General features: G+C 41.0%; 2 protein-coding genes across 8 annotated transcripts; both read right to left on the bottom strand.

The window, feature by feature from the left end:
- Nucleotides 1–462: 462 nt before the first annotated feature.
- On the bottom strand, nucleotides 463–5,462 carry LOC122130855 (FH2 domain-containing protein 1-like). The gene is made up of 11 exons (XM_042705670.1): nucleotides 5,133–5,462; nucleotides 4,793–4,854; nucleotides 4,591–4,693; nucleotides 4,292–4,377; nucleotides 3,847–3,947; nucleotides 3,638–3,708; nucleotides 3,410–3,517; nucleotides 3,243–3,313; nucleotides 2,878–2,995; nucleotides 1,770–1,934; nucleotides 463–1,510 (listed from the first exon to the last, which is right to left on the bottom strand). Exons 1-11 carry the CDS (start codon nucleotides 5,445–5,447, stop codon nucleotides 1,166–1,168), a joined length of 1,545 nt encoding a protein of 514 aa, XP_042561604.1. The 5' UTR covers nucleotides 5,448–5,462; the 3' UTR covers nucleotides 463–1,165.
- Nucleotides 5,463–6,508: 1,046 nt separating this feature from the next.
- LOC122130856 (arfaptin-2-like) lies at nucleotides 6,509–21,284 on the bottom strand. 7 transcript variants are annotated; one of them, XM_042705673.1, is made up of 11 exons: nucleotides 20,999–21,284; nucleotides 18,654–18,764; nucleotides 16,448–16,504; nucleotides 14,970–15,078; nucleotides 13,780–13,839; nucleotides 12,680–12,769; nucleotides 12,267–12,367; nucleotides 11,912–12,133; nucleotides 10,716–10,873; nucleotides 10,299–10,473; nucleotides 6,509–9,784 (listed from the first exon to the last, which is right to left on the bottom strand). In XM_042705673.1, the coding sequence occupies exons 2-11, from the start codon at nucleotides 18,750–18,752 to the stop codon at nucleotides 9,629–9,631; spliced, it is 1,227 nt and encodes a 408-aa protein (XP_042561607.1). In that variant the 5' UTR covers nucleotides 18,753–18,764; nucleotides 20,999–21,284; the 3' UTR covers nucleotides 6,509–9,628. The 7 variants fall into 7 exon arrangements, with proteins under 7 accessions (XP_042561607.1, XP_042561605.1, XP_042561606.1 ...); XM_042705671.1 differs by lacking the exon at nucleotides 20,999–21,284 and adding an exon at nucleotides 18,982–20,992; XM_042705672.1 differs by lacking the exon at nucleotides 20,999–21,284 and adding an exon at nucleotides 18,982–20,992 and having other exon boundaries at nucleotides 16,472–16,504.
- Nucleotides 21,285–21,654: the final 370 nt, after the last annotated feature.

Here is a 21,654-nt window from a genome sequence, read left to right as displayed (position 1 = left end):
AGGTTTCAACATATATTTCCCCAAAGTTCGACATTACAGGGTCTTATTTTCTAAGTTCCCTGTACGTTCTTTTATATAAAATAAATGAGATAATATAAAAAAAAAAAAATCATATAGAGTAAAGTATATAATTTACCGCACTGTATAGACTTTAGCAAAGCCTTAAAAGATAAAGTCCACAATACTGGTAAAAGGTTGTTGATATTTGAGGTCCATAGCCAATCAAATGAAAACCCTCTCTTCCATGCTCCTGAACCAAAGTGTTGATTAGCTAGAATAGTGTATGGCTCGGTTGGAGCCACTTTGTTTGTTTCCCATGTACAGAGCCAGGAATATTTACGAACACCAGAGTTTTTTGAGTGCGCACACAGAACACACAGATAGCTAGGGGACCGTGAGGAGCAATTTGCTGAATTTGACAAAAAGTGTACTGGACTAGAATCACACACTGCATCTTTAAGTAGATGGACTGTAAAAGAGCTCTTTTAATCAATCTCAAATCTCGACAACAAGCCCACGCCTGACTGGACACCAGTGGTCAGTGGTGTCATAAATAGGAAACCATAAGCCAAAACATGGAAGATGAAAAAACAGCAAAGTAGCACGACTAAGGACTGTAATTTGATGGTGATAATGGTATGGGAAGTCAGGAGGAGGTACTGTAATGTTCTGCTTAGTGATGTTAATCCCTGATATATGCGTGAGGGCAATAATCCCCATATATAGTGGACACTGCAGTGCATCTGCACACACATCAGCTCTATCTACACAATAAATAAACAACACATATCTTTTACTTTGATATGCATATAAATGTTAAAGCAATGCTTGTTTAACACATGATGAAATGTGTGCATGTACAGTAAAAGTTTCATTATTTTCCATTGCACAGCACTTCACTACATAATATTCATTCAACGGTGCTGTAATCAACATGATCATATCCTGTGATGTCTTTGCTAGACTTAGCCATGGTAGAGGTATCAGAACCTTCCATCAATGTATCTTGGGTTGGGGTGAACACAACATTGTTTGCTGGTGCCATCAGCCAGACCATGTTGACATTTCAGCGATAGATTACAGATCTGTTCCCCACAATTACATTTTTGTCTCTGGACATCATTTTTAAAGTAGGCTGTAAATACGTATTGTCATTTCTGTCCACTTATTTGTAGTTCCCTTTTTGTTCATTCATCACACAGTTCCTTTGCCGGTCAAGTATTTCATCCTCCTTTCGGCTAGAGTCCTCAGTCCCAAAACAAACAGCTGCCAACTCTTTGGCCCTCATGTTCTCCTCAGAGATGCTGCCAGCTGACTGATGGAGATTCCTCCTTTTCCTATGACTGCCTTGATCCCCAGTGAGCAGAAAGGTGAGTGCCCTCTCCATGTCACCGACTGTCTGAGGGGGGATCCCTCTGGAGTTGGAGGCAGTGAGGCTGCCGCCGGAGCCAACACCGAACCTCTCTCGTCGCTCTTGCCTCCTGTCTCCCTCCAGGCGTCTCTGATTCTCCTGAGAGGACAGGAACTAAATGAGGCCAAACAAATCTACAGACAGCATCTCAAATGAAATGAACTTCCTTAAAACCTCATTCAAAATAGGTTTTTACAAATTCTAAGACTTATCATGTCACTATATATTTTACTATATTTCATGAATTGTTCCCATACACGTCTGAAACACCAAAGGGGAAAACGTTTCAAAATGTGAGTTAGAAAAAAAGTTTGTTCACTACTTATGATCTGTGAAGACGGAAAAAATGTAGTCTTACTGAAATGGCTTGGTCAAATTTTTCACTGAAGGACTTGAAGTGGGAACAGCACTCCTCCAGTTTAAAAGACGTAGGGTCTTCACACAGGTACTCCGCCAGAGAGTTCTTGGTATCCTGGAACTCTTTCCAAGAGATATCCATGCCTGCCAGTGTCAGGTCTGCCCTCTAGATGACAACAGACTTACACTAAAGTCTTACACTTAGACTTACAAGTATGTTGTAGTCTCCCTTTCCCAAATGGTGCAGTTTCAAATACTGATCAATCTTAGACTGGTATATACCTTTTTCCCAAAAAGTTTGCTGTCAGTTTGACATGTTCACATTTAATGACATTTTTAGATCCAAAACATAGGATCTCGTCTCGTTTTTTAAGGCTCCTTTTACCCCTGGCATTTGAAACAACCGGGCTCATGTTCTCCACACATTCATTTAGGCTTGAATGCATTACTGAGGAAATCCCGACAATCTGATAAGGGCTTGTTTGCATATGGATATCCACCTCTAATGTCAAGTGTAAAAACAGGCCTTTGTAAGACAGGCCAGTGGATTACTGCATTGAGGTATAATTTTACATAAAAGGCTAAGAGTGAGAGCTGTGGACACTTTATGCTGTACTACTCTGGCAATCTTTCAGTGTGTTCCAGTCAGACTAGCTGAGTTAATGAACACTGACCCAAATTGGGTGGAAAGTGATTAGCTCATGTCTCATGATCAAACCTCCCCAAGCAAGCACAGAGAGATGAGTCATAACATCATTTCTCAGACTCCTCTCCCAGTTTTCCATGACGTCATCCACATAACGTCTGATAAAATGGATTAAGAAAATTCAGTGCTTTTGCTAAAGCCCCCTCTACAGCAAGGAAGCACTGCCTTAACCACCCCCCAACTGACTGGCAGGCACAGAATTCTAGTCTAACAGAAAGCCAAGTCTAACTTTTCTCCTTCATGGGTTCCAGCACATAATCACACAGAATTTCTTTGTCCATCTCGGCAAGTAGGTTCTGTGCATATCTATTGTAAACTGCCTAGGAAGTCTTGGATGGGAAGCCTAAACAGTCTGACTACCTTTTCATATTGGTTGGTTTGTGCATTTCACCTGTGTGCTCACCTTCAGAAAATGCTCCATTTGGTTGTTGAGGTCTTCATGCTTTGAGGAATCTTCTTTCACTCTTGCAACCCTGGAAACCTCCTTCTGAAAATCAGTGTGGACTTCATGAGTGCTAATCCTGAATGTCCACATAAACAACAATTGAGTTAGCAACATGTGTGCATACTTACTCACAGATCAGTCAAAACTTAATTGAAAAAAGATTGCAAGCAAAGGTTTAATCTGGCAAAAAGATCAAACTGGTATGTAGATGCTTCAGTGAAAAACATATTTAATACTCAAATAAACAGACCTACTGCTAACGTAACATCAAATCATACATTGTAAATGGGTACAACCTTAAGATTTTCAGTTTCACTGATTACCTTGCAGCCGCCGTTATGTGTTTAAGTCGTCGTGGAAAATTGAGTAGAGATGGATCGATATCTTGGGCCTGCTGTGGTTTACAATCACAACAGACAATTAAAAAAAAAGCACAAACATATGGGTATTGAACTCCAGAAGCTAGCTGACAGAGATGCTAAATTCATACCGTTGCCACATAATGCATGAGGTTTATCCCTGGTTTATTTGCTTTTGTGTCTGCGAGCCGAAGCAGAGAGGCCATCTTGAAGCCAATGGCACTGCCTGTATAATAACCCTGAATGTGACAAATACAGGAGATACATGGGTGTTTGACCAATGAGACACGACACACTAGAGTTCCTGTTATTGTCACAACAGAGTGGATAAGTGGGCCATTGTAGTGCTCTGCACTGACCTCGTTCATGTAATTTCCAACCTTAAGCACCAGGCGGATGATTGATTGGAGATCATCAGATTCCAGCAGCTCTGAGGAAAAATACAACCATCAGCTTGTTCACGGAGATAGGCGTAGACAGATGCCAAAATACAATTCCAAATTTGAAATTAGACAGGACGAAGTGTGATCCAGTTGCAGGTTTTGGTGAATGTGGAAGATTATATCACCTTTGGCTGCAGCTGTCATGACAGCAATCAACCTTCTCAGATCATCCATAATTGGGAAGAACTCCTCTACAAGGACAAGACCTCGTATCCTCTCCTCATAGCTACACACACAGACATATTGAGTGAGGTGGAAAGAGAGAGATGGGTTGGAGGCCAAACATTGCTAGGGAAGAACTCTATATGTTGTGCTTGCAGCTATATTTCTTTGTTCTTGTCCTGGGAGACCTCTGCACTTCATATTTGTCATCCATTCCACCACTCCAGACCAAAGTCACAGTGTAATTAAGCCTTTGATGCCTAAACAAGGTGTTGATTAGCAAATTAAAAGTAGTGCTGATTAGGTCAGCTGGCATATGTGGGAAATCTCCAGTGCAGCAGTGCCTAAGGAACGAGACTGAGAAAACCCTGTGACCAATAACGTCTTGAGCATAAAGGCAACACTCACCCTGGCAGTTTAACCAGCCTCACCATGAACTGATCAGCTTCTGTTAAAAGGGTTATGGTCCCACCGAACGCCATCAGCTTCTTTGCCTTTAGTAGTTAGGCACAAAACAAAAAAATAAAACGTATTTGTCCTGATTCACATGCCTACAGGGTTGAACATTTTGAGGTTTCTGTGCTGTGAATATGTTGTATAGGGGTTGAGGCGATGGCAGCTTATATTTTCAAAATGGAAAAGCTCTGTGGTGGCTGAAAGTGGCTATATATTTTTGTTCAGTTGATGAAAAGACTTAGTGTGGTTACCTCTTCCTTGTCTGGGAGCAGTTTACAGAGACCTTTGAGTGTTCCATTTCTAAAGGTTATGGCATTGCCCTCCCTGATATCTCGAACCAGCCTGTAGACAGGCCTGAAGAATAAGTCACAAGGTTCAGTGAGTTCGTACTCTCAAGGTTAGCATGCACATTGACCCCTCGTGAATTGTCTGTTTAGAGAGCCTCTCCCATACCTTTTAAACTGCTTCAGAAAGATTGCAATATTCATACTCTTCTTAGAACTGAGTAGTGATACCTGTTTCGGAAGAAAACACATGAAAGCATGCTTTGCAGATCCTCTGGCCTTTTCTGAACATAGCACATGACCATATCCATATCAATGCTATCACACAGATCAAAAACAAATTGGAACCATTTACATGTTGTATGGTGGCTATCAAATGGCAACTAACAAGATGCCTTGAAAGGAACTCTACAAAGTGTCTAACATTACTTTCCCTTCATCAAATATTTAACTTAAAGTTCCCCCAATGCCTGATATAATCAACCAAGAAATGGTATTAGGTGACTTACCTTTTGAATACCCTGTTCAGATGGACAAAAGTCATATTTGCACTGTCTCACCACAGTAGTTGTCCTTGACTGCCCGTTGTCTTTGTTGCAAAAGAGCTCCTTGATCCTCTCGGTGTCCAGCTCAAAGTTGTCAAGAGCGGCCTGTATAGTCCACAGATTTCGCTTACCCATGACCTTCTCGCACGGGATGGTGTCCCAGTTGAACTTTCGCATTATTGCTCGTTTCTGTACACACCTGGAGAAAGCATCCATAGGTGGTGGTGGTGGAGGAGGAGGAGGAGGAACAACAACTGAAGGGGAGGAAGATGACTCCATTTCTGCACTGGATACCTAACCTTAGCTGAGGTAAAACTAGAGGTCTACAAGAGAAATAAGTTAAAGTACATATCAATTCTCACAAACTCTGAAGTGTTACTGAGACATGAGAAGCTTTCTAGTCTGAATCTCACAAGTCTGAATTCCCATTTGTCCATGGTTGACTTTGTGTTCAGTCCCTGCAGTGCCGATGTATTTGAATGTTCACTGGATGAATTATTGCTGGTGCTAAGCAGATAAAAGGACCCGTGTGCCAACAGGTAGCCTGTGGAGAATGGCAATAACTGTGGCAAACACCAACCACATGAAGATATGATCCTGTATGACAGCTTATTGTACACAAGTGCAGTATGGTTATCAGTCATATGAAAATTCAAGTCAAACATATGGTTCAGTGCGTGCAGAACATCTATTCCTTATTTTCATTCATTATCTTCACTGAAACTGCCAAAAAGCCAATAAGAAACAAGTTATCTACTCTACAATAGGGTTATCGTAATGCTTGTCTGGAGACAACTTTTAGGCTCATTTCTCAAGTCCCCTTTTAGTTTAGTTTTAAAGGGCTGTAAAGGAGATCATCTTTTTTTTAATTAGTGAAATATTAGATCATGTGACAATGTCATAAGTCATAATGTCATAAGTGTTTTTATGACCTTCAGGGTAATATCAGAATGATCAATGTATATGCAAATAAGGGCAGCCAACATTCATTCATTTTGAATTTAACTTAATTATATGGGGAAAATGGCAAGATGTGGATTTCAAAACCCTTCAGCTTTAGTGCTCAGTGCAAAGTTTTTTCTCCATGGGCAAAAGCCCTCTGGTGACCAGTTCTTGTAATCACTCCAAACAAGTGCAGCATCTCTAACCCAAACTAATTATTGTATTTGTAATCACTGCAACATCCGTAAATGCTGCATTGCAAATCTATATTTAGCTTCTATATTTAATTCTCCCAAGGCACAAAATCATTCAATAACACTCAAACAGATTTTAGTTTCTCAGAACAAGGTGTATCCAATTAAAATAAAGACAACTCCATTTGATATGAAATCGGTAGGCAGGTTTTTGGAAACATTTTATTTCATATTGTGGGTTTGAGAGTCTTTATGTTCCAGAGGTTTGGTCAAACTGAGAAATAAAGGCAATTACAGAAATCCAGTTAACTTCTTCTCATCTTAAATATCCTCACATATATACAATCAATCATACGCTAAAAATATTACAGAGCAGCCGATAACAACTGATTGTACACAATTAATATATGCTTAGAAATCCCTCGATCAGCTGCGGCCTACAACTATGTAAGGGGTTTTTCATTCTCTTCACTAGTGGTTAAAAGGAAACACACTGATCCATGAAAACAATCAACTCTAGGGAGTTCTGAAATGTACAAAGAGGAAAGGAACATTAGGTCAGATTTGAGTTAATTTTACAGAAAGGATGGATCACTTCAATGTCCAGTTCAATCAGAGATTGAGACCATTAAGATACAGTACCAATAGAATGTCCATGACATTCATTGTAGTAATTCGGCATGATCTTATCCGGAACTCCACATGCCACAACATTTATAGGAAAAATAAAAACATTCTGTAAAAATGTAAGCTCTTCGTTAAATATAGTTCTTTCAAAAATTAAATTCCTCGGTCCCACGTCCAGCGCCCACTTAATGCCAATCTGACTCCCACGTACGCCAACGTCAATCTGACTCCCATGTATGCCAAAGTCGTAGCAGGGGCACAATAACATTTAGAGGGGGGACACAAAATAAGCACTGTCATGTCTTTAGTCGACCAACGTCAGTCTGCATACTTAGACTGTATATCATTACACAAGCCTGCTCACATATGTATTCAGAGCTCATCTGAGAGCAGATCACGGACGGGAGGGGGGGGGGGGGGGTCTGCATCACACACTGACATGCAAACTCTGACCAGAGGAGTACAAACACATTACAGACTAAGATCATGGTTATTAGACACATTTCCTTTGTATTGCTTCATGGTAGCCTTATGAGCCTCCTACAGTGTCGCTTTAAGGACAATTTATGTTGTTTTCAAGTGTGACCACGTTCTCAAATACCTCTCTACTAAAACGAGAGTCCGCTGTTTCTCTGCAGCTATTAGGCTTATCAAAGCGTCAGTGATATATTCATAAGAATGGTCGCTGTTGCTATTTTTTTCAGTTAAAAAAAGGTGTCAGCATTCCAAACTGAATGTCTGACATGGCCCGTAGCAATATGCATTATTGTGTGTGCGTGTGTTGTTTCTGCATAAACTCCACATTAGCATTCGTACATAAATCTAACTCCAACAAATAATAACAAATACAGACTATAACCTTGAGGTATTGGGAAAAGGTTTAAACAAAAATGAGCCGCAGTTATCCCAGCGCAAAAATATTATGCTGATTACTTCTCATCTGTGTGACATTGAAAATCACATTAAAGATCAGAAAATAGAGTGGAGTGAACAGAATGATAAATACCATGCGTTCGTAGTCTTTTCCAAACATAGCAAAAGTGAGGTTTATCATGAAAATTGAGTTAAATTAAGTTTTGCATTTAGTGTTCCGATACTGATCAATTTATCTATGCTTAAAATGATTTTGGCAAACATTCTTCACTACACTAGACACTGGAGTCGTCTGTCACGGACACAAACAAACAAACAAATGAATGAATGAATGAAGACGTGTTTCGAACATGTCAATCCACCAGTATCAATAAGGTGATAGACACATAAATTAATACTTTTTTCAACAAAGAACAAACAAAGCCAAGGTATTCCATTTAGAGCTTCCAAGTGTTTTGTACGTTCAGCAAAACATACAACAGTCCGTTTCTAAAGTTACTGAACATAACTTAAGCCCTGACAACTCTTAGAGGTCTGGGTGTCCGATCATTAGTGCTCACAAGGCTCCTTTTCAATGCAAAGATATTTATCTTTTCAAAACGTATTTCACAACTTTGTACGCCACCTTCTGACGAGTGTCAAAAAAAAGAGAGACATTCAGTTTTGAGGTGGTCACTGGCAACTAACATGAAGCTTAACAAACTGGGATGCAATGGTGAACATCCCCGATTTACCAACATAATCATTTCTGCAGAGATCACTGACAATTCAGAGATATTGCACATAAATAAAGATTCTCCACTTCCAACGCTTGGCTGGAGGGAGGAGGCACTGGACTAATGGGTGTTGGAAGTCAGAATAAGACCAAAGATCAGATGTCCACCTCCCCCCAAGACCAACTGAGAAAAAAAAAAACCTTCATCTTTGTCAGAAACTGCTTCCTTCATGATATTCCTCAAGCTGAAAAACCCTCAGTCATTTTAGCATTTGGAGTGTCGGGCGTATTTGGGGAATGTTCATCATCTTAAAGGCAGCAACCACACTATGTTTTTGTGCCTGCTACAAAAAACTTTCCGAGTTCCATTTCCATTTCCAAAGGGTTTCATATACAACATATACTGGTAAACACACAAGCCCAATATCCAACCATTTTTTTTCCACACGTATAAAATATTGTCACCAGCCCCTTTAACTATTTATCTGAATATCTCAGATAAACCTGATTTCTGGTCAGTATCAGTAAATTGAAATCCTTCATCAGCTTCTCCAAAAACCACACTGATAACAAAAACACACTTCTTACTAGAAAAATGAAAGCAGTAAACACATCCACTTCAGGTGGACAGAAGTCCAGTTTTATGGATTCAGGCTTTGGTGGTAAAAAAAGAAAAAAAAAGAAAGAAGAATGTGGATCTGAAATCAGGTTTGCTATGACTCAAATCCACTAAGAGAACAGGATTGTACAGAAGGAGTTGTTCTGGATGTGTTAGTTTTCTTCAGGCATTTTCTTAAATCTCTCTCTCTCTCTCTCTCTCTTTTCTTAACCAGTGACTGAACCAAATTAAGAAGGGAAGAAGAAAAAGAGGATGAGGAAGAGGGAAGGTTCGAAGACCCCACATGCCTTTTTTGAGATCTCTGGCCACTGAAAACTGGACTGTCTTGGTTGCGAGTCAACGTTTGGTTAACAATGTGTTTGTATTTGTATGTGTGTGTGTGTGTATGTGTGTGTGTGTGTGTGTGTGTGTGTGTATGTGTGTGTGTGTATGTGTGTGTGTGTATGTGTGTGTCCTGGGTAGTCAGTCAGTTGGTCCAAAGGGCCTCCGCTCACTGCTCCTCCAGCCAGGAGGGCTTCTCTGCTCCGGGGGGCTTGAGCTTAATATTGAACTGCTTAAGGGTCTGTTCTAGCTGCTGCTGGTTGCCTGCGAAGTAGGCCGATATGGCATTGTGGAAGAGCAGCAGCTGCTTGTGCATCACTTTCACCTGCAAAGACACACAAAGAAAAGGGCAACACACATGAGAACCTTCCACCCTACAGGGGGGGAGAGGGGTCAAAACCAAAATTGTTCCTGTTCTTCTGCCTTTCTGAAATTCCACACCTCCTTTCTGAGCTAGCATTGCCACTATTTCCACTTATGTAATGACTTCTTAGCAGTATGCAGTGCATCTATGAGGTTTCAAGTGTTGAAAGCTGAATTCAGCATTTTCTATTGTAAATAGTGTTGCTTGCTGAATGCAGAACATGAATACAGTTGCAGTTTCTTCCTATACTATGTCCACACTATTATTATTATTATTATTGAATTTTACCCTGTGAATACCAAATGAAAGCACTCATCACAGAATGTGGGTTATGATGACAGACTCTTCTAACTTCGAGATAAACAGCTGGATTTGTAGTCAGTGCAAAGTCCAGGTTGAACAGAGTGGAGTGACCTTCACTGACTGGCTGGATTTACAAGCCCTTCCACAAAATTGGCCACTGGATTTAGTGTACCTTGTTCTCATCCAGGAACTTAATCTTGATGGTGACGTCGCTACGGAGACGCTCATATTTGTCCTTCTGGGCCTGGTACTGCTGATCTGCGGCCTCAATCCTTGCCATGGTGACCGCATCACGAGTGCCCAGGTTCAGCTCCTCAAGGTCCGCGCGGTATGCATCATATTCCAGTCTACAGGCACACACGCACACATTAAAACAGACAACAAAATAAGGCATGTGTTAAGATCTAATAACGTTAAAAGAGGTTGAATTTTTCATTCAAGTATTCTATATGTTTGAGTAGTTTGTTTCTGTTTGAATTTTATGAGTTGGATCTTCGGCCTGCAAGATGGTCTGAAGGCTTTGGCCTTTGCATTGTTTTACATAACAACATCGCACAAATAGCTTGTTCATTTGAACTCATACACACACCTGGCATTCTCATACATCTTGATAGTCATAAGAGTGTCTTCCATGGTCTTGTTCACCAGTGTATTGATGCTGGACACAAAGAAGTTGATGGCGCCCAATAGCGTCTCTCCATTCCTGCACAGCAACTTTTGTGTCTCCGCGTTGTAACCAAACTCGTCCTATCCGTGAAAAAAAAAAAACCTCTTTAGCACAATATTTGGGATTCCTTTCCTGAAGATCTTCAGGTCATGTATGTAAACCATTTGTTCATTTGCATTTTGACTGAACCTTTAAGGCACCCATATAAATATTTCATACCAGCATGAAACTACACTCATGTGTTGTTTTAGATTGCGTTGTTTAAATTGCTCTGTCTTAAATTGCTCTGTTTTTAATACATATTCTTTGATTTCATTATGATCTTATTAATTATTTAAATTTTAATGTATTATTTATTGCAATTTTATATTATCCTATTTTCTGTCTGACTTTAGCTGATGGAGCTGATGAAACACTGTTAATGACTTAAGAATATATTAATGAAGTGCCTTGTATTAATATATACTTTGTATAAATCATGTGCTTATGTAAGCAGGAACATGGCTTTTCTGTGTTTCTGCGTGTGTGTAACTTTGATTATTAGGTGCCACTTAGTCTGCATATGTACAAGAGCATGTTTAGACCAGAGGTGATAAGCTTCTTCCGATCTTGTGCAAAACTGCCATCCTTGCAAGAAAGGGAGCCTCGGAAGTCAGAGATCCACCACGTGGTTATCCCTGCTGAACGCTAAACTTCTTTCTATATAAACCTTGTGCGATGTGTTTAATATTGCTTCACTTTCAGCCTTGTGCTGGGAGTGAGCCCAATTGCAATTTTTGTTTGTCTAATAAATATACTTATATGCAGCTCCGAAGTCCTGAGGTAACTAGGGTGAATTTTCACCTATCATTAGCACTTCTATTACTTTCTTTTATTATTGAGATTGTTTAACCATGTAAAGCACCTTGAGACTTCTTTGTATTTTAAAGTGTGCTATACAAATGAAATCCATTATTATTATTATAATGGGATATCAACATGAAAATGCCACATTTACATATAACACGATAACAATATATAACAAAACACTACAGAGCCTCAATATCGTAAATTCTCCATGGCCATCACCACCAGGCTAATATTACACCTAAAGACGACCGAAATCTGATCAATCTGACCCGTAGTTCTGGTGACTTCTGGCTCAGGTCGGCGAAGGTGTCTCCCAGGGCGTGCTGGGTCTGCACCATGCTGTAGAAGTGGTTGGTGAGCTCCCGCGCCAGACGAAGAATGGTCTCGTACTTCCGTTTGGTGTCCCGAAGAACCTCGATCTGAGCCTCCAGCTCTAGGTCCACCGTTCTGGAGCCGCGTCCGAACCGCTCCGAGATTAACTGCTTGGTGCACTGCAGAGGAGTTTGCATAGTTCTTATATCAAACAATCGTAATGTATAATGTGCTAAATACAAATAAACCTGAGTAAGCCGCAATGCCGCCATTGCTTATTAATTGTTGATAATTGCATTAAGTGCTGTATACCTTGTAGGTGTTTAGGCCCCACTTCTTCATGATGTCAAACTTCTCCACTGCTACGCCCCTTGTGGCCTCCTCAGCAGTCGCTGACTGGTGCATGTTGGATCCTAATGGATGGTGGTTACACTTGATTTACCATCTTGTGTTTCATATTACTCAATACATTCACCTTAACCACTACATCTACTCCCCTAACTCACACACTCAAAGGAAAAGATACGTTCACAGCAAACCTATAGCCTAAACCCTTCTCAAGTTAATCCAAAGGACACCAAGTGCAAAAGAGCCCAGGTATTAGTAGCAATTATTACTATAAAAGATTCAAATAAAGCTTGAATGACTGACAGACAGACAGCGAATGAGAATGCAGTTGTGGAGTGGAATGAAGGAGGGAGTGTCCAGGGTCCTTGTGGGGATACCTGAGATGTCCTCAGATTGGCTGGCTCCTATTCGGCTGGCTGCGGATTGATTTGGGGCAATGCTAACACCCCTGGCCTTCAAACGCAGGTCTGGAGGGGGGAGGGGCGGGCTCAAGGTGTGACGGACAGGGTGATGAGGTTTGGGTTCGTAGGTTGAGAGGGGATTTGATTCACATTATGGATGGGTATGAGGTAGTGCAAAATAAGGGTAGGAGGATTTTACCATGGTGTTTTCCAGATGGTAAGGTTTTTTTTTTATGTTTGTGTGTGTGTCCATCCATATTGACATCGAATATAATAGTATGGAAGAGGAGAGATACAGGATGAGACCCAGGAGACAACAGAGGTGAAGGGAGGAATGAGGAATACAAAAAGGAGGAAGGAGTGGGAGGTTGGGTGGGGAAATGGATGATAGGAAGAGTTAAGACCAGTTAAATGAGGAGAACATGGAAACACACAGATGTCAATACACACAGATGAGGCATGACAGAGATACCAACTGATGATCGCAAACAGATTTACACACACGCTCAAGGCTGGATTTCCAAGCCACATTTGCACTTCAAATGTAGGGAGATGTTCATGGACAAAAGACAGGAAGTCTTTGTGCTTCCACTCCACATCTGCAAGCTTGTGAACTTGGGTGCCATTTGTAATAAAGACCCCAACACTGAGAATAGACCCGAGAACACCCACTTAAAATCACATCAGAAAACACACGGCCCACACTATACACCTACGCAAGGCAGCTGGAGGTCGAAATCATATCACACCAGTCTCTGAGAGCTTGACTGTTACCCTTCACAGTTAGTTATTCAGCCCTAGGAGCAGGGAAGAACAGGGTTTGATGTTTGCCCACCTTTTACTACGCAATAAGCCAAAGTGCACTAGAACACGTAATGTGAAGACACTACATTAGCGGCACCCCACCCCCCTTGACCCAAAGTGATGCAATGAGTATCAGAGAGCCGCCACCACCAACCAACCAGAAAGACCCGATGCCCCATTCCCAGAGGGCTCAGAAGGCCCCACTTAACAATGAGAAGCCCAAGGGAGATAGGAGAGGGAGTGTCTATGAAGGTGAGGAACACAGAGGCCACCTTGTCCTGGGGCAGGAATGCGTCTGGGCGGAAAGTCAGCATTGAAGCGGATAGCTGGCCCTGGAAGGGGGTGGAGAATGAGCAAGCAGACCTTTGCTACATCAGGTTCTCTCACACCTATCAGTCATTACCGGTTCTACTAAGGGGGAGGGGTGAAATATGGAGGGTACTGAGGTAAAACAGACTGTGTTGAAATGATATAGTACGTCTCTTCTAGCCCTCTTAAAAAAAGATTATGAGAAGAGTTGCAAAATTCACAATAATACAGAATAATACCAAACAAAGTACATTTACAGAATATTGAAAGTAGTTTACAGCTTCCTCCTGGCATAGTCCGTTTCAGAGGCACTGCATTCTTTGTCGCTTAAGCGCTGAACACAGCATGTTTGTGTGCAGCTATGGTACAGTATGCTAAAGATGTGAAGCACTGGCTGTGACTAATGTTCCATGCAGGGCAGGCCCATTCAACAGACCTCTTCCATGAACTCACTCTGTCCATAATCCACCTCTCCTCCCCACCCATCTCCTGCCCTTCCCTCAGAGGGCAGGGGAAATTAAACGTGGGAAAATGCGTGGCAGAAAAATGGCACTAAAACCACTGAAGCATAAAATTATGCAAATCTCTCCATAAACATTTCCTAAAAGTGGCGAGAGATGGAGACAGAGAGAGAGAGAGGTGGAGGGGGGGATACACAGAGAAAGAAAGTGAGAGAGAGAGAGAGAGAAAGAAAGTGAGAGAGAGAGATAGAAAAGAGAGAGAAATGTGAACGTGTCTGATAATAATCCCTATTTCTTGTCCTCTTACACTGCACCGCACACTAAGACAGCCATCCCATGGTCATCCCTGATAAATGTGGAAAAAAAAGTGCCTCGTTCTAGCAAATTCTCAGTCTGTTAACAAAGACGCCAGTCTGGGGAAGTGTGTCTGGAGAAATGGATTAGACACAGACAGAAGAGAGCCTGACAAAGTGTGTGTGTGCGAGCTCTGGCACTCCCCACATCAAAATAGCCCTTTTTAAAGAACCGGCTGGTTTTGGAGAAAATGTAAAGAGACGCGTGAAGAGTGGACAAAGGCGTCATATGCTATTTTTAGACTACGGTAGACAGCTTTTCTTCTGTGGCGCTGTCCAACTTCATCTGGTCCCTGAGACAGGACGAGTGGACGTGAGGGAGCGGTGAGACGGAAGTACCTTTGATGGAGCTGGTCGAGATGACGCCCTCAGCAGTGCCTCCGTAGCCACCGGATACGATACTGGTCTCGTTGAGGTTCGGCCCAGATACCATTACCTGCTGTAGATCCTGTACACACACACACACACACACACACACGGAGACAGAGATGAGGAGAGAGTGCATAAACGAGTGAAAGTGGAGAGAAGTAGAGTAGAAGAGGAAACAGAGCGAGAGAGAGAGAGAGAGAGACAGACAGACAGACAGAAAAACACAGTAAACGGGACCAGTAGACCACACTCTTCAATCATCATAAGACTTCTGTAAACGTTGCAAAGAAACTAGACCAAAACTAGTGACAGTTTAAAGTGTCTTCCCCCCCCCTAATTAAAATCATTTAGTTAAAATTAGAAGGCCCAATGATGTATACATATTTGTATTAATATTTAATAATTTGTACAGAAAATACATGTGAGCTCTTTGAAGGCTCTCACTTCATCTACACTCTTTTACATAAGATAGGCTAATCAGTCTTTGGTCAACTGTCCCTATATGGTCAGTATGTTTGTCTGCACTATCTACAGGGATAACAGTCACACATTCGAGGTCAACTGGGTTACAATATGCCCAGGACCACTAATAGTAGCACACTTATCAACAAGACTTCTGAAATCTGCATCATATTGAATTGTGAAGTGAATCCAAAATGGGGAATTTGGTTCAATTTAAAATCGATAAAAAATCCGATACAGCCTAGTAACAATACTACCTAAACCGGCTTAGAACAATGCAAACAAGCCCTTATCTGTACCGCAGTGTACCCTAGCACATTCCAAAACAAATGGCTGTTTACAGAGAGGAACTCGTTTCATCAGATTACTCTGGATCTGCTATGAGATGCTGGACAGGCCAAACCCGCTACTCAAAACGGAAAGACTGCAATTATTTTCTCCAGTCTAACCAGAAGTATGTAAACACATTTATCTCAGACAAGAGCAAATGAGCACAGATGAATCTCTCTACTAGGGTGACCCTGTGAGCATTTGCTGAGATACCAGCAGAGACACAAATCTCTCTTGCATGAATGTTAGAAACACATAGAAACACAAATGTAAACATGAGAGCACAGAAAAACATAAAACAAATAAGATCAACACACTTCGCCTTACAAGAGAGGAAAAAAACCCATGAGAATCATCCTGGAGAATAAAATAGGATAAGGCTGTCACGTTAATATTAAATTGAAACACAAAGGAAAGTGACATTTAAAATGAATGATTGTCAAGCAAACAAACATGGACATGTAGATTTGACACATCCACTCTGTCTGGGTAAGACACGAACAACATTCACCCACATTTAAGCCACACTTCCTGGGTTAGAGATCCATGAAACAGATCAGTTTCCTAATGCAAACTGTGTTACAAACTGTGAAGACAAAACAAACAATAGAAATACAATCACACACACACACACCCCGTCCCGTGACCCTTCTCACCCTTGTGTCTGCAGAACTCCCTACCTTCTCATCTAAGCTCCACTGAGCCTTTGCAGCCTGCATGAATATGATGGGAATGTGAAGCACAGGGACAAACACAAAAAGGAAAGAAAAGAAAGGAAAATTATAAACACGCTGCACATTACAAATAAAGAACAGAAAAATAACTAAATTCAGACTGAAATAAATGGAAACGATTACAATGATGTAGGAACACTGAACCAAAATCAAATGATGACAACAAATCCTCCAGTCTCTCAGTCCTTGCTTTTCGAATGGGTAAATTAGTAACCAGGACTTTTTCTAAACAAATGCATGAGGAAAATTACTAACTTGGCCACCAGCCAAGTAGAAGTAGGCTATATGCTATCAACTGTGTATATCTTAAAGGCTACAACCCAATGTCCCAATGTGTGTGTGTGTATATGATATACAAATGTGTGTGTGTGTCTGTGTCTGTGTCTGTGTGTGTGTGTGTGTGTGTGTGTGTGTGTGTGTGTGTGTGTGTGTGTGTGTGTAAAAGATGCCATGTAACATAGACATTCTAGCCTAACAAAAGAAAACCTGGGGCAGTGTAAGTGTGTGGGAAGTCACTTTATAATTATACAGTTATAATTAGAGCCTACTACAGTACAACCTAATGGGTTCCAACCAAGAGGGGATGTGGCAGGATTGTGGAGGTGTAGAATCATGGGTTTAAACCACAGATTATGTCAAACCAAAGCAAAACACTATAACGTAAGGATGATAGTAAAAAGATGATTTAAATTAACTATTTTTCCGTTAGGGGAAGGTAATTGAATATCCACTAGTGTTATTATAGTGATATTTAATAGTCTTTAACAGACTGCCAGTTTGACTGGCAAGCTAGTTGATATAGCTAAAAGACATTGGTCTGGAGTCACCACCAATCAGCTACTTACACAGGCCCAGAGATCCCTGTTTACCTTCTCATATTTACATATATCTAAGCATAATTCAAACAAAATCTAGATATTGTCTATATGGATGTCAAACTGTCACACTGCAAATATAATCCAATGGTACTTGTCAAGATAATTTGCTACTGAAACACACATGGTTTTCATTTAACAACATAACAGAGGTTAGCTGATTCAGAATAGCAACACTAGCCTACATTGATGAAAGCAATCTCCTGGCAGTTTTATCAGAACAAAAGATTAGGCTGGGTCTTGAATTAACCAAAAGGTTCATGTTAACTGATGTGGAATAACAAATATGACTCGCGTAACAGTTATCAAGCTATCAAAGTTCCAAAAACCGGTTCAGAAAAGTGCCCCTAGCAGCTTGACAACCTGTCAAGATTTTATATGTCACTACTTAAATTCACTAACGTCAACTAAGGCTACGTAAGAATGACACATTCTGGATTGGCAAACAGACTTTATTTGCTTTCCTAACTTTATCCCGGATCTACCACTGTTGGTCTTTCTTTACCTACCCAGGTGTGCCTTGTCCTAATGCCAGCTCACCTCTTAAGTTTATTTACAAAGCGAACAACACTGGCCCTCATCACTGCTCCCCAGCCTTTTATTGCTGCAGTTTCAGCAATATTTAACCTTTTCTATATCAAGTCAACAGCACCGTGCAAGAAACTCGCAAGCTACTAACTGCTGAGCTTTCTTACAGTCAATAAGCATGGAAAACAGTACTTACATGTATAATGAACCAGTTTTACCTTACAAATCCATAGACTCAAAAAGAAATAGCTGTTCAACTGGCAAGCTAACTGTTTGGTATTTGACCCATACTACTGACTGAGCCCTGGAGAGACTAAAGGCCACGTCATGTGAACAGTCACAGCCTCACGGATCGAGCCACCTATCAGTACCATATTGTGCAACTGGTAAAGCTTAACTATCCTTGGGAGCCACAGAGCTTACATTTGATAAGAAGGTAAGCATGTCTGTTCAGTATTTTCCATGCTATGCTCTGTGTAGTCTATTCCAGACAGGAACCATCAGTGCCTTCCTACTGTTCAGCACACGGACAAATTCAGAGAAAAAGCCAGCCTCGATTCAGTGACTCTGATGGAACTATTTAGACTAATAAACTAAAATGAAACACAGTGGTTTAAAGTTCAGGGAAACATTGTCATCTGAAGTTGTTCTTTTCCTTTGTCTCCTTCTTGCGAAATCAACAACCCAGACCTGAAAACACAACAGGCAGCTGCCCTTGAACTCACCTGTTCCAGGCCGTCATCCTCAGGGATATTCCTCGAGTCCCCGTTGCTGTTAATGGGAATCTCCATGGTGGCAGCCCTGCTCATAATGCTGTCTGCCATGCTGGAGTTTTGCTGTGTGGAGAGATAAACACAGAGAAAATATTTTTTGTATTACATCAGTGACCTCTAATGTCCATTAGAGAGGGGGCGGGTCTAGTCCTGTTTTTTTACCTTAAAGTATATAAAGTGACAAACTATTGTCCGCGTATCAGTGCCAAGCCCCTTTTCTAACAAGGAAAGTCTAGTAAATGCTATTCCACAGAGAATCTAGGCTGCCGGTGACACATACCATTAAATATGGCACCATGGCATCCTTGTGCCAGCTCTCCACACAGCTATGGAGATTCAGAGCAAAGAAACGGTCCTCTCTCCTACCATCCGCCTCCTAGACAGAATTAAAGTGTAAGTAGGCTACAGCCTCAGCTCTGAGCCGAACTCCACCCACTGTATAATTTTGAAAAATGCTAAAAAGCGGACAAGGGGCTGGAGTGGGAGGCTTAAACCTGTGTGAATGGTGGGTCTCAATCAGCAAATGAAAATGAGACTGACACTCACGGGCAGGGGCTAGGTGTTGTGTTGATGTGTTTCAACTCAGTTCAGTCATATCATTTAGATCACTGCTAGAAAAAAAAAACATTTAAAAAACATTTTAGGGTGCAGTTACACTTTTATGTCTGAAGGGGATTTGACAGCCAATTACAATGTTGACACCCAGTTCAAGAAAAGAACATAAATTCAGCACCACACTTTCACAAAACTATGAGTTTTACTGCACAGAAGGGAAACGGATACTGATGTCAATGTATGTTTCCATGACGACATAACATAAATTCAAGTCTCCCAGCACGTAGCCTGAGGGTACCATTCATCAAAAGTTTTAGTCCACGTTATCACACACTGATGACAGACAGGTAATTAGGCTACATGAAGGTAGCAGGTGCAACACAAAAAATGTGACTTCTATCCTCCTCTTTAAGATTTCAAATTTGAAGTTCTAACGACCAAATGGCAAAAAAAAAGAAACAAAGACGGAAGAGACCTTCAGATGAACCAGACTTCCAGAGACAAATAGGCCAAGCCAATAAAGACACGTTAACTGGAGGGCATTGTAAAGCTGAGAACAATCACTCTTTACATGGCACCTTTCGACCACTGCAATAGCGAATTCAATAGTGCAATAGTTAATACACAAATGGACACTGCTGCCTTACTAACCAATGCTGCAGCTTCATAACATCTTAGACCAATAAATAAGACCCATTTGGTACAATTTCTATAACGACCAGAACAAGAATGGACGCACTAAATAATACAATACAACCGAATTATGACCTAACGTCACCTAAAGAGACATTTGTGTCCATTAAGTTAGAGATAATGGGATATCGCTAGCCAAGGCTATGACTGTGAATGGCAAAGCTGTCAAATCCAATGCAAAGAATACGAAGGGCTATCTTTGATCCGACGGCAAACTATGTTTGGACAGAAAAGTATTGTAAAATGAAACATAACATTATATCCTCTAGCATACAGTTATGAATTTCATAAATGAGTTATTTATGTACCTAGGCTAACGTCCAGCGTTATTATGTCCCGAACCATAATAGAAACTAGGTAGGCTAACCCACATATTAGGCTATCGCTATCTCACTAGACCACCCAACACAAGTCAGTATAGCCTCCGACAGGTGCATCGCAGGTGGGAACCATAGCAATCTGTTATCTGCACCTATCATTAACTGTCTCGCTTCACACTAAAATAAAAGATGACGTTAGATTATTATGCTAAACAAATATCTGTTAACGCTCAAGATATATTTATATTCGGCTAAAGTGCATTGAAACGAATGATCTGTGCTTGAGAACTCACGCTGGCAGTCATAGTGTTAGAAACACCAAGAAAAATATCTTCTTTCTCCACTGAGAATTTCGCATCAATTTGAGGCAAGCACTATCTAGGTAACGACTACCATGTCTCTGGCAACGAACACGAATTCCAGGCAATGTTACAGGGCCAGACTGAAATGTAGCTAACGTTAGGCATCGCTAACTTGCTAACATAGCTCTCTACTTTAGCGACAGGATCCAATATCCAAATGTCGGTTCACCAAACTGTCCGGCCTTCTTTAATTCTCCAAAGCATCAATTTAGGCAGATGTATTGATCATTTCTGTCATTCATGTCACATTGTCATAGTTTTTAACGGATGCTAAAACGATACAAAATAAGAACCACACGAAAGAATATATTTTTACTGACCATAACCGATATGTACGGCAGGTGGAAAATTATAAGGGTTGCCTTACCTGTAATAAAATCCCCTTGCAGATAAGCTGTTTAATGAAATAACTTTGGCAGTTTTGCGATTCATACGCAAGTTAACGGTATTAGTGTCAACAGAGTTAACATGTAGTATCATAAAAAGAAAGCATTCGTGAGTTGTTAATAACTGGGGCTACCGTGAGCTAACTAGCTCATCGCATGTTCAAATATCGTCCGCTACTGCCCCTTCCTAACATGAACCTCCTTGTTAGGTTTGTATCATTCGTAATCAAACCCCTAGCCTCCCCAAAATGTCCGGAAATGACGACATTAATAGAAGCCAGGAGGGACCTGGCAAGAGTCGCCCCCTGATGGTAAAGGCGAAATGGATGGGATCCACTACAGAGGTGTTTTTAGAGAAACATATCTCGTTCCACATCGAAACGTTAGTGGAATGGCTTTCATGGCATATACTTTGGGATCAACTTTAATTATTCTGGTGATCATAGTAACGAGGTGATGAGGAACTACAATGAATGTCGTTTAGATTACGTCACCGGTCTGCGCGCCTCACTGAGCTGAATAAAATACCAATTTATATTGCTTGTCCTCAAAATTTTGAAAGAAGGCAAAATATCGCTTTTTCACAGTTCAGTTGTGTTTACTGTTAATATGCGTTTACAAACATTGGCGATATTTT

This window comes from Clupea harengus, unplaced genomic scaffold, assembly GCF_900700415.2.
Source record: "Clupea harengus unplaced genomic scaffold, Ch_v2.0.2, whole genome shotgun sequence".
Taxonomy (NCBI): domain Eukaryota; kingdom Metazoa; phylum Chordata; class Actinopteri; order Clupeiformes; family Clupeidae; genus Clupea; species Clupea harengus.
The sequence above is the reverse complement of the archived record's forward strand: the minus strand, read 5'-3'. Positions and strand labels throughout refer to the sequence as shown.

What these genes read in the sequence shown, in the direction of transcription:
- LOC122130855 (XM_042705670.1), bottom strand. Translation starts at nt 5,447, where the DNA reads ATGGAGTCATCTTCCTCCCCTTCAGTTGTTGTTCCTCCTCCTCCTCCT. An exon ending in CATGACAGCTGCAGCCAAAG is followed by an intron (nt 3,709 to 3,846) that starts GTGATATAATCT and finishes ATTTTTCCTCAG; the next exon opens with AGCTGCTGGAATCTGATGAT. An exon ending in TCATGCATTATGTGGCAACG is followed by an intron (nt 3,314 to 3,409) that starts GTATGAATTTAG and finishes TGTAAACCACAG; the next exon opens with CAGGCCCAAGATATCGATCC.
- LOC122130856 (XM_042705671.1), bottom strand. An exon ending in GGGGCCTAAACACCTACAAG is followed by an intron (nt 12,134 to 12,266) that starts GTATACAGCACT and finishes ACTCCTCTGCAG; the next exon opens with TGCACCAAGCAGTTAATCTC. An exon ending in AGAAGTCACCAGAACTACGG is followed by an intron (nt 10,874 to 11,911) that starts GTCAGATTGATC and finishes TTTCACGGATAG; the next exon opens with GACGAGTTTGGTTACAACGC.